Below are 14,905 nucleotides of genomic sequence, written 5' to 3' on the forward strand. Positions count from 1 at the left end.
AACACTTCCTTCCATAGCACTCCTCTTCTTCCCTCCTTTTCACCCTTTCCTCTGCCCTCTGACCTCTCCCTTCTTCCATCCATCATCCTCTCCTTCTCTCTTCACCTCCGTTCTCAGGCCGCCTCCCATGAACCGTCACCCTTATCTCCCTCCTCCCTCTTCGTCCGCCGCCCTTGCAGTACTCACCATAGTCGGTTGAAGAGGTCGCTTTAGGGTGAGAACGCCTGTCAGAGGCTCTAGGTAGAAGAACTCCAGGTGGTTCGGGTGCCCCTCAAGGTGGTAATTGATTCTTGCATTCTCACCTGTGTCCCGGTCAGAGGCGGAGACCCTGAGCACCGGGGTGGCCGGGTTGTGGTCTGTGGCCAGCGTCTGCTCGTACCGCTGTTGTGGGAAGGAACATGTTGTGAAGGGGGTGACCCAGGCAAGCCGAGCGCTTAAATCACTGCACCACGCGAGAGTTGTGTGTAATTCACCATTATCTGATCACGCGATAAACCCGCGATCGCCAGCCTATACCCTCCACGAATGAGCATGGAGGTCACAAGATCTCTGGGTAGGCTACTGCCGAAATCACACAAACACAAACACACACGCACACACACACACATATCGCACGCCGGTATGTGTGTGTGTGTGTGTGTTTGATCACAGCAAAATTATTTATGCAACCTTTCATCAGCGTTCTTTTTCTCAGTATTCCTCCAGCTGTTCTGTGTTGATGGATATATCTGTATAATGCGGTTTTGTCCACAAAATACACAGAATATCAGCCTCAAGCCATCCACAACTACAGGTGATTCAGTAAACTTTGAGTCGCACAAAACATGAGTAGCAAGAGGACTAAAGAACGTTAAAAAAAAAAAAAAAAAAAAAAAAAAGAATAGTTCTCCCTCACCTCCACAGGTACTTCCTTTGGACGACCTCGCTAGTATTTGAGTCGGATCGAGATGACCTGGTGACCTTCAGACTCAGTAGCAATAAATCACTATCTAAATCAATCAGGCACAATATCCCTCTGGGGCTATACATATATAGTACTTCTTCTTTAAGAGATTGCGACCCTCCTACCACCTTTGACTCCCACTCCATAAAAACAGCATTCGACTAAATTATTCCCGATCCAATACTTCAGCGAGGGTTTAATTTTACAATCCATCGTGTGTGTGTGTGTGTGTGTGTGTGTGTGTGTGTTTTAGCCCTTTTCGAAATACTTACAAATTCTGAGTCAGTGCATCCATCAAGTCTTAATTAAATCTCACCTCTGTGTTAATCTCCAGAGACAATCAAGATATAACTAAACTATAAGGCACTTCAAACTACGCCCATTCCCCCATTATAAGTTATGCAGCTCGGACAAAAGCAGCACGTGTTCCCGGGGCCAAAAACTTCATCTTAACGACCCCGCAAGAAGGCCCGTCTAACCAACTTTCGCGAAGTCGCACTAAGATATGTGGGCCATCCATCTCCCTCGATCAAATGCGACGTGTCTGGGCGATGCCTTCACGACGGCCCACCTTTCCCCTTGCTCGTAATTTTCCTGGTGGCCAACTTTTCATCCTCTGCTATAAATGAATTGTCTCGTATTTACTAAACCATAAATTAATCCTTCCATGTTTTATGTCTCATCTGTGTTCAAAGACTCATGCAAGTTCCCAATTATTATTACTGTATTTTTTTCCTCTTTGTTTGGTCGTTGCAGTTTTCGAAGATTTATTCTCGCCTTTCTATCTTTTACTCTCAACAAACATAAACTAATCGGTGTCGGCAGTGTCATTCAAGATCCTCCCCTTACTATATTTTTGTCTTCTACGCAGGATCGTTATAGTTTTCAGTTTTATCCTTTTGTCTTAATTGATAACTTTTACTCTCAACAAACAGAAGCCTACCTATGCACGTGTACTTTAATGTCCTCCCGTTCCTTTATTTTGGTCCTTTTCGTCGCGTTGTTGCAGTTTTCAGTTTTAGTTTTTCGTCTTTGTACCTTTTACTCTTCAACAAAAAGTCATCTATCCCTGCGAGTGTGCTTTTTAAGGTCCTCCCATTGCTATATATTTATCCTTTTTGTAAGGTTGTTGTAGATTATAGTTTTACCCTTTCGTCTTCATACCCTTTACTCTCAGCAAACAGAAGCCTACCCCTACAGGCACCGTCCTTCAAGCTCCTCCCGCAGCCGCCCCAGGAAGCCGTCAACTCACCGGCAGGTCAAACACGGGCGGGTTGTCGTTAACGTCCTCCACCACGACCCTGAAGGAACACGACGTCTGGCGGGGCTGCAAGCCACTGTCCTTCGCGATGACCGTCAGGAAGAACTCTTTGTCCTCGCCGTCACGGTCCAGGCGCTGGCGGGCACGAGGTAAAGGAAGATGAAGGTGAGGAGAAGGGAAAATATGAAACTCCAAGAATGATGACATATTGCAAAGGATATTCACCTTCTCTCTCTCTCTCTCTCTCTCTCTCTCTCTCTCTCTCTATATATATATATATATATATATATATATATATATATATATATTTATCTATCTATCTCTTTTACCAGGAGGACGGGGCTGCCAGCCGTCACGTTCTCCGTCACGTGGATGTCGTCGTAGGACTGGCAGTCCGGGAACACGGGGCTGTGGGCGTTGTCGTCTGGGTGGGGGAGAGGGGGAGGGGTATATTATACCATTTTTTACCATTATTGTTATCGTTGTTATTTGTAATGCTGCCAGCAGTGTCGAACATGACTCAGAAATGTAGTTGTTAATATTGAAACATTCAACATCATCATCCTCTAAAATGATTTGTTTAAGCTCAAGCCATTTCATGCATAAACTTAGTATCTCGTTAAGCAACTCCAAATTTCTCAACTTTCAGCACTTACTGCGGCTCATAATGTGATCTATAAAGTTTAGTGGCCATCAGTGTCTCGAAAACTAATTTGTCCATTAACTACGCAGACCCGGGCCTCTAAAACTTTATTTCCTCACCTTAAGCGAAAGACAACATTAAAAATCTCTTCACGTAACATTCTTCAACCTCGGCTTTTAAAAATAATTCCATCAGGAAACTTCAATTAATAACCTTTCTCGCCCGTGGCCTGAACTGTATCAGACAAACCCTTTCCAATTTTAGTGTAAGTTCTTTCAAATATTCTCCTTTACACACACACACAAAAAAAAAAAAAAAAAATATGCACCGCGTTGCATTTATTAATCCAGCAACGCACGGCATGACTTAATTATTCATACCTGAGACGAGGCGAGCTGCGGCAGCGTGGGAAGGAAGAGCTGAGATTAGTGATGCATGGAAACAGCAGAACGGAAGGGCAAGGCTTCCTGTGTATATTCAGCCAAGAAAGTCAATCCTATCCCCCAACCTGAAGTAACATGAGAACTGTCTAAACTGTAGGAAACCGACCTCAAAAATTTTATGACATTTACAGTTAGCATCGTATAACAACTCCTCTTTTCTTTCGCTCATTCTCTTGTGTACAGTAGGTGGCCGACAATTTTTGGGGGTAACTGCACGTCTTTCACTTACAAACACAAAACACAGGGGCTGGAGTAGGTAGGAAGACACCTACCGAACGGGCGCAAGCCACTCCCGGTGAGGTATATATGGGAGGTGAGAAGGGAGCTGAAGCCCTCCAAAGACCCTTCCCATGTCCTCACTAACCGTTTCCCTATTGTCTCACCAACACCGGAGAGTAGTTCAGCATGCTCTCTAAAGACAGATCCTCTCTTTATCCACACCACACTACATTCACATAACATATACACCTTTTTCCAAAATTCAAAATTCAAAATGGCTCAATTAAGCAATGCCTCGGAGTCCCCGCCTGGGGGGGGGACCACAAATTCCCCCAGGGAGGACTCCCCTTCTGGCTGCCGACCCGAGAGGTGTCTTGATAACTCCTCGAACCTCTTTCTTCTCAATTTCTGCAACATTCGCGGTCTTCGCTCTAATTTTCATTCTGTGGAACATCATCTCTCCTCCTCTAAACCTCACCTTCTCTTCCTTACCGAAACACAGGTTTCTGAGGCTACTGACAGCAATCTCTACTCTGTTCCCTCCTACTATCTCTATCCTAAATTTCAATCCAAAGCTGGATGTTGCGCCTACGTGCGCAACGACATCACTCTCTCGTGCCCACGACCTTGACTCTTCTGAATTTTCCACCATCTGGTTAAGACTTCACTGTCATTCTATTACTAAATACATCTGTGCTGTTTATCTCTCACCTAACTCTACCAACTATGTAAAATTCTTTGACTATTTGAATTCTAAAGTGGAGCACATCTTGACCCACTCTCCCTTCGCTGAAATCTCCATCCTAGGAAATTTCAATGTTCACCACCAGCTTTGGCTTTCATCCTCTTTCACTGACCATCCTGGTGAACAAGCCTACAACTTTGCTATCCTCAACGACCTAGAGCAGTTGGTCCAGCACCCTACAAGTATTCCTGACCGTCTTGGAGATCGGCCCAACATTCTAGACCTCTTCCTTACCTCAAACCCTTCTGCTTATTCTGTCAAACTGTTCTCTCCGTTGGGCTCCTCCGATCACAATCTTATTTCTGCATCCTGTCCTATCGCTCCTGTACATCCTCTGGACCCACCGAAGAGGCGATGCTTCTGGCATTTTGCTTCAGCTCGGTGGGACGACCTGAGATGTACTTTTCCATTCCCGTGGAATGATTATTGCTTCCAGGATAGAGACCCTCTGTGTGTGCTCAGCGCATCACAGAGGTGATTGTCTCTGGAATGGAGGCATACATTCCTCGTTCTTTCTCTACTCCTCACGCTAAAAAGCCTTGGTTTAATCACGCTTGTTCTCGTGCTGTCAATGATAGAGAGGAAGCTCACAAAAGATACCAGAGCCTTCAAACTAATGCTAATTATGAACTTTACATTTCTGCCCGAAATCGTGCCAAATCTATTCTCCGACTAACCAAAATTCTTTCATTAATAGAAAATGTCAAAACCTTGCTTTCTAACTCTTCCCGTTACTTCTGGCATCTAGCCAAAACATCTCCTCCAACTTCACTTCTTCATCTTTCCCTCCACTCCTCAGTCCTGACGGCAACACTGCCGTCTCATCTATCTCTAAGGCTGAACTCTTCTCTCAAACTTTTCTAAAAACTCCACTCTGGACGATTCTGGGCATATTCCTCCTACTCATCCCCCCTCTGACTCCTTTATGCCTGTTATAAAGATTCTTCAAAATGATGTTTTCTATGCCCTCTCTGGCCTCAATCCTCAGAAGGCTTATGGACCTGATGGAGTGCCTCCTATTGTCCTTAAAAACTGTGCCTCCGTGCTGTCACCCTGCCTGGTCAAACTCTTTCGCCTCTGCCTGTCAACATCTACCTTTCCTTCTTGCTGGAAGTATGCCTTCACACAGCCTGTACCTAAGAAGGGTGACCGCTCCAATCCCTCAAACTACCGTCCTATTGCTTTACTTTCTTGTCTATCTAAAGCTTTTGAATCAATCCAGAACCGTAAGATTCAAAAGCACCTTTCCACTTCTGACCTTCTATCTGATCGCCAGTATGGGTTCCGCAAGGGGCGTTCTACTGGTGATCTCCTAGCCTTCTTAACTGACTCTTGGTCATCCTCTCTTAGCCGTTTCGGTGAAACTTTTGCTATTGCGCTGGACATATCAAAAGCTTTTGATAGGGTCTGGCACAAATCTTTGCTTTCTAAACTACCCTCCTACGGTTTCTATCCTTCTCTCTGTACCTTTATCTCCAGTTTCCTTTCTGACCGTTCTATTTCTGCCGTGGTAGACGGTCACTGTTCTTCCCCTAAATCTATTAACAGTGGTGTCCCACAGGGTTCTGTCCTATCTCATACTCTTTTTCTGTTGTTCATTGATGATCTTCTTTCCAAAACGAACTGTCCTATCCATTCCTACGCCGATGATTCCACTCTGCATTATTCAACTTCTTTTAATAGAAGACCCACCCTTCAGGAACTTAACGACTCAAGGCTGGAGGCTGCAGAACGCTTAGCCTCAGACATTACTATTATTTCCGATTGGGGCAAGAAGAACCTGGTGTCCTTCAACGCCTCAAAAACACAGTTTCTCCACCTATCCACTCGACACAATCTTCCAAACAACTATCACCTATTCTTTGACAACACCCAGCTATCACCTTCCTCAACACTAAACATCCTCGGTCTATCCTTAACTCAAAATCTCAACTGGAAACTTCATATCTCATCTCTTACTAAATCAGCTTCCTCGAGGCTGGGCGTTCTGTACCGTCTCCGCCAGTTCTTCTCCCTGCACAGTTGCTGTCCATACAGGGGCCTTGTCCGTCCTCGTATGGAGTATGCATCTCATGTGTGGGGGGCTCCACCACACAGCTCTTCTGGACAGAGTGGAGGCAAAGGCTCTTCGTCTCATCAGCTCTCCTCCTCATACTGATAGTCTTCTACCTCTTAAATTCCGCCGCAATGTTGCCTCTCTTTCTATCTTCTATCGATATTTCCACGCTGACTGCTCTTCTGAACTTGCTAACTGCATGCCTCCCCCCCTCCTGCGGCCCCGCTGCACTCGACTTTCTACTCATGCTCATCCCTATACTGTCCAAACCCTTTATGCAAGAGTTAACCAGCATCTTCACTCTTTCATCCCTCACGCTGGTAAACTCTGGAACAATCTTCCTTCATCTGTATTTCCTCCTGCCTACGACTTGAACTCTTTCAAGAGAGGTATCAGGCCCCCTCTCCGCCTGAAACTGACTTATCTTTCGGCCACCTCTTTGGATTCTTTTTAGGAGCAGCGAGTAGCAGGCTTTTTTTTTATTAATGTTTACTTTTTTGTGCCCTTGAGCGGTCTCCTTTGCTGTAAAAAAAAAAAAAAAAAAAAAAAAAAACACATCTTTCACTTCAATGTATGTCCATAATATTAAGTAACAAAAAATAAGGTATAAAGGGATGAAATCTAGAATGTTATAATAAGGAATCCATGTTTGTATTAAAAAAGAGAAGATTATGTAAGTTTTTTTTTAATAACAATAAGATAGAAATCCTGTATGGGTTCGCAAAAAGAAGTGTCTCTTTTCAGAATAATAGTTAAATGATGCTCTCGGCATCTACTCCTTTCCTAACATAAAATGGGATTGATCTCTGTCCCAGTCCACAACATCAGATCCTTTGTCAGAATGCTAATGGTGTACACTGTAGCAACTTTTTTCGGGTCACGTAACAAAAGATTGATAGAACAGTGTGCGTGTCTCCCATTGCAATACACACACGATGGTATATATATATATATATATATATATATATATATATATATATATATATATATATATATATATATATATATATATATATATATATATATATATATATATATATATATATATATATATATATATATATATATATATATATATATATATATATATATATATATATATATATATATATATATATATATATATATATATATATATATATATATATATATATATATATATATATATATATATATATATATATATATATATATATATATATATATATATATATATATATATATATATATATATATATATATATATATATTTATATATATATATATATATATATATATATATATATATATATATATATATATATATATGCAGTGGTGGGCACGGTTCCGCTAATCCGCTAACCGCTAATTAGCGACGCTAACTTTTTCGTTAACTGACTAACGGATTCGCTAACTTTGGAAACAGTCAGCGGACCAATTAGCTTCCGGTGAATGTAGTTCCTCCTCTGATAATTTTAAATCCACTAGAAAATTCAGACAGGTTTTGTTTATTTGTGTACACCTTTATCATCATCTGAATTTGGCATGCTATACACTTCTGGAAAGCTCTATGTCTACGCTACAACATATTGAAAATTTAGATCACAAGGTCTGTTTTTAATGGTTTTAGAGCCAAAATACTAAACCGAAGCTAAATCCATATAAAAAAGTTAGCGGTTAGCGATTAGCATTAGCTTGCACTAATTTCTTTGTCAGTTAAGTGCTTTAGCGTAAGAGAAGCTAACTTTTTAGTTAGTGGATTACCAGTTAGCGAAGCTAACTTTTCGGTTAGCGGTGCCCACCAATGTAATATATATGTATATATATATATATATATATATATATATATATATATATATATATATATATATATATATATATATATATATATATATAGATATATATATGCCGTTCTGAGTATAATGCAAAACCCTCAATAAAAACACTCACAAACACTCACGCGTTCACACACACACACACACACACACACACACACAGTATTACTCACCGTACGACAGGTTACTGGCTGATAGGAAGGGGAAACAAAATGTAAGTATTAATTAGCAATTGCTTAGTTTTACAGAGAACATATATAGAGCCAATAGGGATATGAATACTGGGCTTAATGAGTCTCCCATGCTCTATTGTGTCGTTTGGAAGAAATATATATATATATATATATATATATATATATATATATATATATATATATATATATATATATATATATATATATATATATATATATATATACCTCGCGAGTTTCGCGCTTACTTTGTTCCCGAGACATAGCGCGAAACTCGCGGATCGCGAAACTCGAACATTAAAAACAATGTAAAACAGCTTATACGTTCCGACCCGCGAGTGAAATCGACTTTTTTTTTCCATATTACTCCTTTATCTCGAAATACATACGTTAAAATTGATGTTTTTCTTGCAGTTAATGGGCAAAGTGTTCTTGCAAAGACAAAGAATAATGGGGAGAGATACACTTTATTGAAAAAATGAAAACGAGAAAAGAAATGACAATAAACATTCCCTGCCCTCTTGTCGCCAGTCACTCGATCACTCCTGGTCGGCTAGTACGAAGCCTTCAAAGTCGTCACCCAAATTCTCTGGGGCTACTTCATTGTCCACAAGCAGATCATTATCCTCTCCATCATCATGTTCAGCAACAACAGCAGGTGGCATATCTTCTCGCTTGTCACGGTTACGTAAGTAGCGTGTGATCAAGGCTTGTTGAAGGTTGTTGACTCGGGTTTCGTACATCAGTTTGTATTCATTTAATCCCTTTTGAATTGTGTGGATGCATGTCTCACGTCGGTCCGAATTTGAATCAAATTTGTAAATGGCCTCCTTCAATTTTTCTGTTATTGCAAATATTTCTGTTAACTGCTGAACTGTTGGCTCATCTTTCTTCTCTTTTTCTTCCTCCTCATCATCAAAATCATCCTCATCATCAATCATGTCTTCTGCTACGTTCAGCGACTCCTCCATCAATGAGAACTTCCATATCAGCAACACTGACATTCTCATACCCCGTGATGGGTAACGTTTTAGCCACCTGAAGCAACGTGTCCATAGCGGCCGCTACGCGCTGCCTGTCACCGCCGCTCATTTCTGTCTTCACCCACGGGAGAACCTTCCTCCATCCATGCTTCACCGTTGCAATATTGACAAAGTGCCAGCATTCTACCATTAAGTCCACTGCTTTCTTGATATTAAAATTACAAAAGAAAGTCTGTGCAGTCATAATCTGCTTGGGTCTGCCTGGCGGCGCTGCTTGGAATGTTGTATCAGGTGTGTGCTGCACTGTCTGTGAGTGGTGTGGGGCCCCAACCTCTGCAGTGGTCAGTGGCATGGCTGACTGAAATACATGAAAAATAAACTCTGATGGGTCAACCTAAACAACAAGAAGTGTTAAAAAAAAAAAAACGTACGATGTCATAGGTTGTAATGAAGGGGGCATGAGTAGCGTTGCCAGACGTACGCACAAACATACATACCTCTGCTTGTGGATGAACACCTGTCTGGCCGTATGGCTCATCACTCACGTGCACATCATCCACCTGCAGCTGTCTCTGTAAAATTGTGATATCAATAATGTCAATGATAATGTTTATAATGATAATTATGATCATTGTGTTAGCCATCACAAGGAAACGTTTCAAGGACGCTGCATGTGTAGCCTGCGCGTCTCTCTCTCTCTCTCTCTCTGTGTGTGTGTGTGTGTGTGTGTGTGTGTGTGTGTTCAGAGCAACGTTAAGTTGTAGGCTACATGTGCAATTCTCTCTCTCTCTCTCTCTCTCTCTCTCTCTCTCTCTCTCTCTCTCTCTCTCTCTCTCTCTCTCTGAGCAATTAAAGCACCCAAGAGTCCAAATCATATCATTCATTGTACAAACCTCTGCTGAAGGGTCGCCTGTCTGCTTGTCTGGCTCGTCAATCTCCTCCTCCACTTGCAGCTGTAGAGTATATACAATAATGATGTTGATAATATAATTTGTCAGGTTTGTAATAAACACGAATCCTCTCTCTCTCTCTCTCTCTCTCTCTCTCTCTCTCTCTCTCTCTCTCTGAGCAAATTAAAGCACCCAGGAGTCCAAATCATCATTCATCGTACAAACCTCTGCTGAAGGGTCGCCTGTCTGCTGGTCTGGCTCGTCAATCTCCTCCTCCACTTGCAGAAGGATCTGTAGAGTAAAAACAATAATGATGTTGATAATAATATTTGTCAGGTTTGTAATAAACACTTGAATCCTCTCTCTCTCTCTCTCTCTCTCTCTCTCTCTCTCTCTCTCTCTCTCTCTCTCTCTCTCTCTCTCTCTCTCTCTGTGTGTGTGTGTGTGTGTGTGTGTTGCTCTCTCTCTCTCTCTCTCTCTCTCTCTCTCTCTCTCTCTCTCTCTCTCTCTCTCTCTCTCTCTCTCTGTGTGTGTGTGTGTGTGTGTGTGTGTGTGTGTGTTCAGAGCAACGTCAAGTTGTAGGCTACATGTGCAATTCTCTCTCTCTCTCTCTCTCTCTCTCTCTCTCTCTCTCTCTCTCTCTCTCTCTCTCTCTCTCTCTCTCTCTCTCTCAAATGTGTGCAGGTTCTACTTACATCATCAGTGTCCAGTGCTTCTTCAAGCTTCTTCCAAGTTCTCCTGTAGAATTCTAGCTTGACATTGGCGATTATTTCTTGATCCAAGGGCTGTATTATGGAGGTTGTGTTAGGGGGAAGGAACACGACCTCGCAGTTAGGATGACGGCCTCTCAGAAACGTTGGATGCCCGGGTGCGTTGTCCAGCAGAAGCATGAGCTTGAAGGCTAGATTGTTCCTCGCAGTATTCCTTTCCTTCGGGTATGAAGTGGTTATCGAACCAATCTAAGAAGGTAACAGTTGTCATGTACCCTTTCTTGTTGGAGACCCAGTGCACATTTAGATTTTTCATGTCCTTGTGACGATAAGGTCGAGGGCGAGCAGCGGTGTAGAGAACAAGTGGCTTCAGTTTACAGTCACCAGTTGCATTGACCGTAAAGAGAACACTGAAACGCTGTTTACTTTCCTTGTGCCCTCTAGGCTTCTTTTGTTTGGCGATTATGGTTGATCTTGGCTGCTGTTTCCAGTGAAAACCAGTTTCATCTGCATTGAATATTTGACGAAGATCGTAACCGCCGCCCTCGATCAGCTGTTTCAAGACATCAGTGAAGCTTTCCACCTCATGTGTAGGTGCGTCTGCTGCTTCACCCAGACATCGTGCCCTTTTGAGCGAGTGTCTTTTCTTAAACCTTGAGAACCAACCACTGCTAGCAGAGAAAGGTGGAGGATTATCAATGGTTAACTTACGTGCTACTGCCGCATATATTTCTCTTGCCTTCTCTCTTGCCTTAGCAGAAGATATGCAGACATTTCGATCATTTTGTCTTCAATATATTTCTTCAGATAGTGTTCTGTTGTCACCATCAACTTGCTTGTAGGATGCGTGATGTGAGCAACTTCAATCACAGAGCTCCCCAGGCATCTTTCAGGAAACGTTGTATTTCAATACGTTTTGCTCTTATTACTCTTACAGTAGATTCACTAATGTTGAAAAGTTCCCAACGGCAACAGGTCCCATTCCAGTATCAAGCTTTTTCAACACTTCCCCTTTTCTTTCATGCTTAACAGTCTCTTCTTTTACCTTGCCTCTCTGGCCTGCTTCCTATTACCGAAATTGGTTTCTTTGAGCCACATGCTGCAGTGCCTCCTCTGTCCTCAGACATCACAGCAAACTCGCGGAGAAATATCAAGAGGCTAGTGGAAGAGGGCAAGGACACGTATGCACGTAGTCAACACCGCCAGCCAACTGAGGGAGTCGAGGCATCATGCGTGACGCCACACGTAAACGCGTTTGATACTTGTCGAAACAGCGCGAAACTCGGGAAAATAATGCATAAACTCGAGATAGTAAGAATTTAGGACTGAGCACTATATATATATATATATATATATATATCGAACACCCGAACTATATATATATATATATATATATATATATATATATATATATATATATATAATATATATATATATATATATATATATATATATATATATATATATATATATATATATATATATATATATATATATATATATTAAATCTGATATATTATATATATTTTTTATATATATATATATAAAAAAATATATAAATATATATATATATATATATATATATATATATATATATATATATATATATATATATATATATATATATGCAGAATACATGTTGGCCCCCCTCCAATACAGTATATCATGGATGGGTGCACACTCCACGTACCTTTTATTTTGAACAAAGACATTCGGTTCAACAGCCGAGTGTCATTACCACAAAACCTGATCCCTCTGAATGTACAGTAAATTGATATATATTTTTTTTTTTTTATGATTTGCACGGATTTTCATGCTAGGTGGCATTCGTGTTGTTGCACACCTAGTGCTCGCCCTGTTTAAGTTCTGTCACTTTTCTCTTTAATTTTACAGTATTCTGTTTTTTAAATGGACAGTTGTAAAGAAAGTGTATGGAAATATCCGCATACATAAGAACATAAGAACATAAGAACGTAAGGAGTCTGCAAGAGACCGGTTGGCCTAAACAAGGCAGCTCCTGTAATCCTAACCCCACCTTAACTCACTATCCATAACTTTATCTAACCTCTTCTTGAATGTAGCTATGGTATTCGCACCCACAACATGGCTGTCAAGCCTGTTCCATTCATCTACCACTCTACTGGTGAACCAATTCTTGCCTATGTCTTTGCTGAATCTGAATTTGTCTAATTTAAAACCATTGCTACGTGTCCTATCTGGCTCATTTACTGTCAAAATCTTATTGACATCTTTATTGAAGCCCTTCATCCATTTATAAACTTCTATCAAGTCTCCTCACAACCTTCCCCTTTCTAGCGAGTGTAGATTTAAATGCTTGTCTATCTTCATAAGGCAAGTTTCTCACCCCTTGTATCATCTTTGTCATCCTCCTCTGTACAGATTCTAACATTTTGATATCCATTCTATAGTAGGGGGACCAGAACTGAACTGCATAATCGAGATGAGGTCTAACTAGTGCTAAGTAAAGTTTTAGGATGACTTCAGCTCTCCTATTGCTTACGATCCTTGAGATGAAACCCAGTACTCTGTTCGCCCGATTTTTAGCCTTAATGCATTGGGCCCTAGGACGGAGGTCATCGCTCACTAGGACTCCTAAGTCTCTCTCACACCCAGACCTGCTTAGAGGAGTGTCATTTAAGAATTAATTGTGTGAGGGGTTACTCCAACCTACACTCAGAATGCTACACTTCCCGACATTGAATTCCATCTGCCACATCCTGGAGAACGGTAGCGTCCCTGTCTGATTGGATTACTCTACCGATCTTGGTATCATCTGCGAACTTACTGACATCACTACTAATTCCTGTGTCCAAGTCATTGATGTAAATAATAAAAAGCAGAGGACCCAGCACCGACCCCTGTGGGACTCCACTCGTAACACTGCCCCATTCAGATTTCCTACCATTGATTTGCACTCTCTGCTTCCTACCACTAAGCCACGCCCTGATCCAGTTCAAAACTTTCCCATCTACGCCGTGAGCCTGCAATTTTTGTAATAGCCGGTGATGAGGGACTTTGTCGAACGCTTTACTGAAATCTAGATATAATATGTCATAGTTTTCATCTCTGTCAACCGCCTCGATTACTTTAGTGTAGAAGGACAACAGGTTAGTAAGGCAAGACCTCCCCTTTGTGAACCCATGTTGTGAATCATGAATTAAATTATGCTTTTCTAGATGGTCCCGAATGCTCCTGGCTATAATTGACTCTAACATCTTTCCCACAACTGATGTTAAGCTAACTGGGCGATAGTTTGAGGTGGCTGACTTGTCTCCCTTTTTGAAAATCTGCGTCACATTAGCTACTTTCCATTGATTGGGCACATACCCAGAATTTACCGACATCTTAAAGATATCGGCAAGAGGGCCACTAAGGACTTCCTTGCACTCTTTCAGAACCCTTGGGAATACTTCGTCTGGGCCCGGCGATTTGTTTTTCTTCAACCTACCAATCTCATTCTGGACTACTTGCCTAGTGATGATCACATCCCTCAACTTGTCGTTCTCGTCACCCTCATATATCTGAACTCTCTCCGGAATGGTTGTTAGATTTTCCTGCATGAAAACTGAGAGGAAATAGTCATTCATCATTTGGCTCATATCTTCTCCATTCTCAACGAGCTCGCCCGTGTTTGTTTTCAACGGTCCAATTCTGTCCCTTGTTTTCGTCCTGTACAATTTGAAGAAGCCCTTGGGATCGCTCTTGGCCTCGTTGGCTACCCTAATCTCATAATTTCTTTTTGCTAGGCGGGTGTTCTTCCTCACCAACATGGCTAGCTCAACATACCTACCCTGAGGTGGATCTCTCTGTTCTTTATTTTCTATAAATTCCTCTCTTCAAGCCTATTTTATGCTTGAGTCTGCGGGTCATCCATTTGGGGTCGTTATTTTCCTTCCTACGTGCTTGGTAAGGGATATGCTGTCTCTGACCCTTTGCAATTTCTCTAACTAAATTATTGTAGGTCATTTCTACTTGGTTCCCCTGTC

The 14,905-nt window shown here is 41.5% G+C and overlaps 2 protein-coding genes across 2 annotated transcripts; both read right to left on the reverse strand.

The window, feature by feature from the left end:
- Positions 1 to 75: 75 nt before the first annotated feature.
- On the reverse strand, positions 76 to 2,870 carry LOC126990887 (DE-cadherin-like). Its single transcript, XM_050849529.1, has 4 exons — positions 2,861 to 2,870; positions 2,534 to 2,628; positions 2,196 to 2,339; positions 76 to 381 (listed from the first exon to the last, which is right to left on the reverse strand). Exons 1-4 carry the CDS (start codon positions 2,868 to 2,870, stop codon positions 142 to 144), a joined length of 489 nt encoding a protein of 162 aa, XP_050705486.1. The 3' UTR covers positions 76 to 141.
- Positions 2,871 to 9,248: 6,378 nt separating this feature from the next.
- LOC126990888 (uncharacterized) lies at positions 9,249 to 11,097 on the reverse strand. The gene is made up of 5 exons (XM_050849530.1): positions 10,884 to 11,097; positions 10,414 to 10,479; positions 10,192 to 10,251; positions 9,796 to 9,870; positions 9,249 to 9,656 (listed from the first exon to the last, which is right to left on the reverse strand). The coding sequence occupies exons 1-5, from the start codon at positions 11,076 to 11,078 to the stop codon at positions 9,249 to 9,251; spliced, it is 804 nt and encodes a 267-aa protein (XP_050705487.1). The 5' UTR covers positions 11,079 to 11,097.
- Positions 11,098 to 14,905: the final 3,808 nt, after the last annotated feature.

Source organism: Eriocheir sinensis, unplaced genomic scaffold, assembly GCF_024679095.1.
Source record: "Eriocheir sinensis breed Jianghai 21 unplaced genomic scaffold, ASM2467909v1 Scaffold22, whole genome shotgun sequence".
NCBI lineage: Eukaryota > Metazoa > Arthropoda > Malacostraca > Decapoda > Varunidae > Eriocheir > Eriocheir sinensis.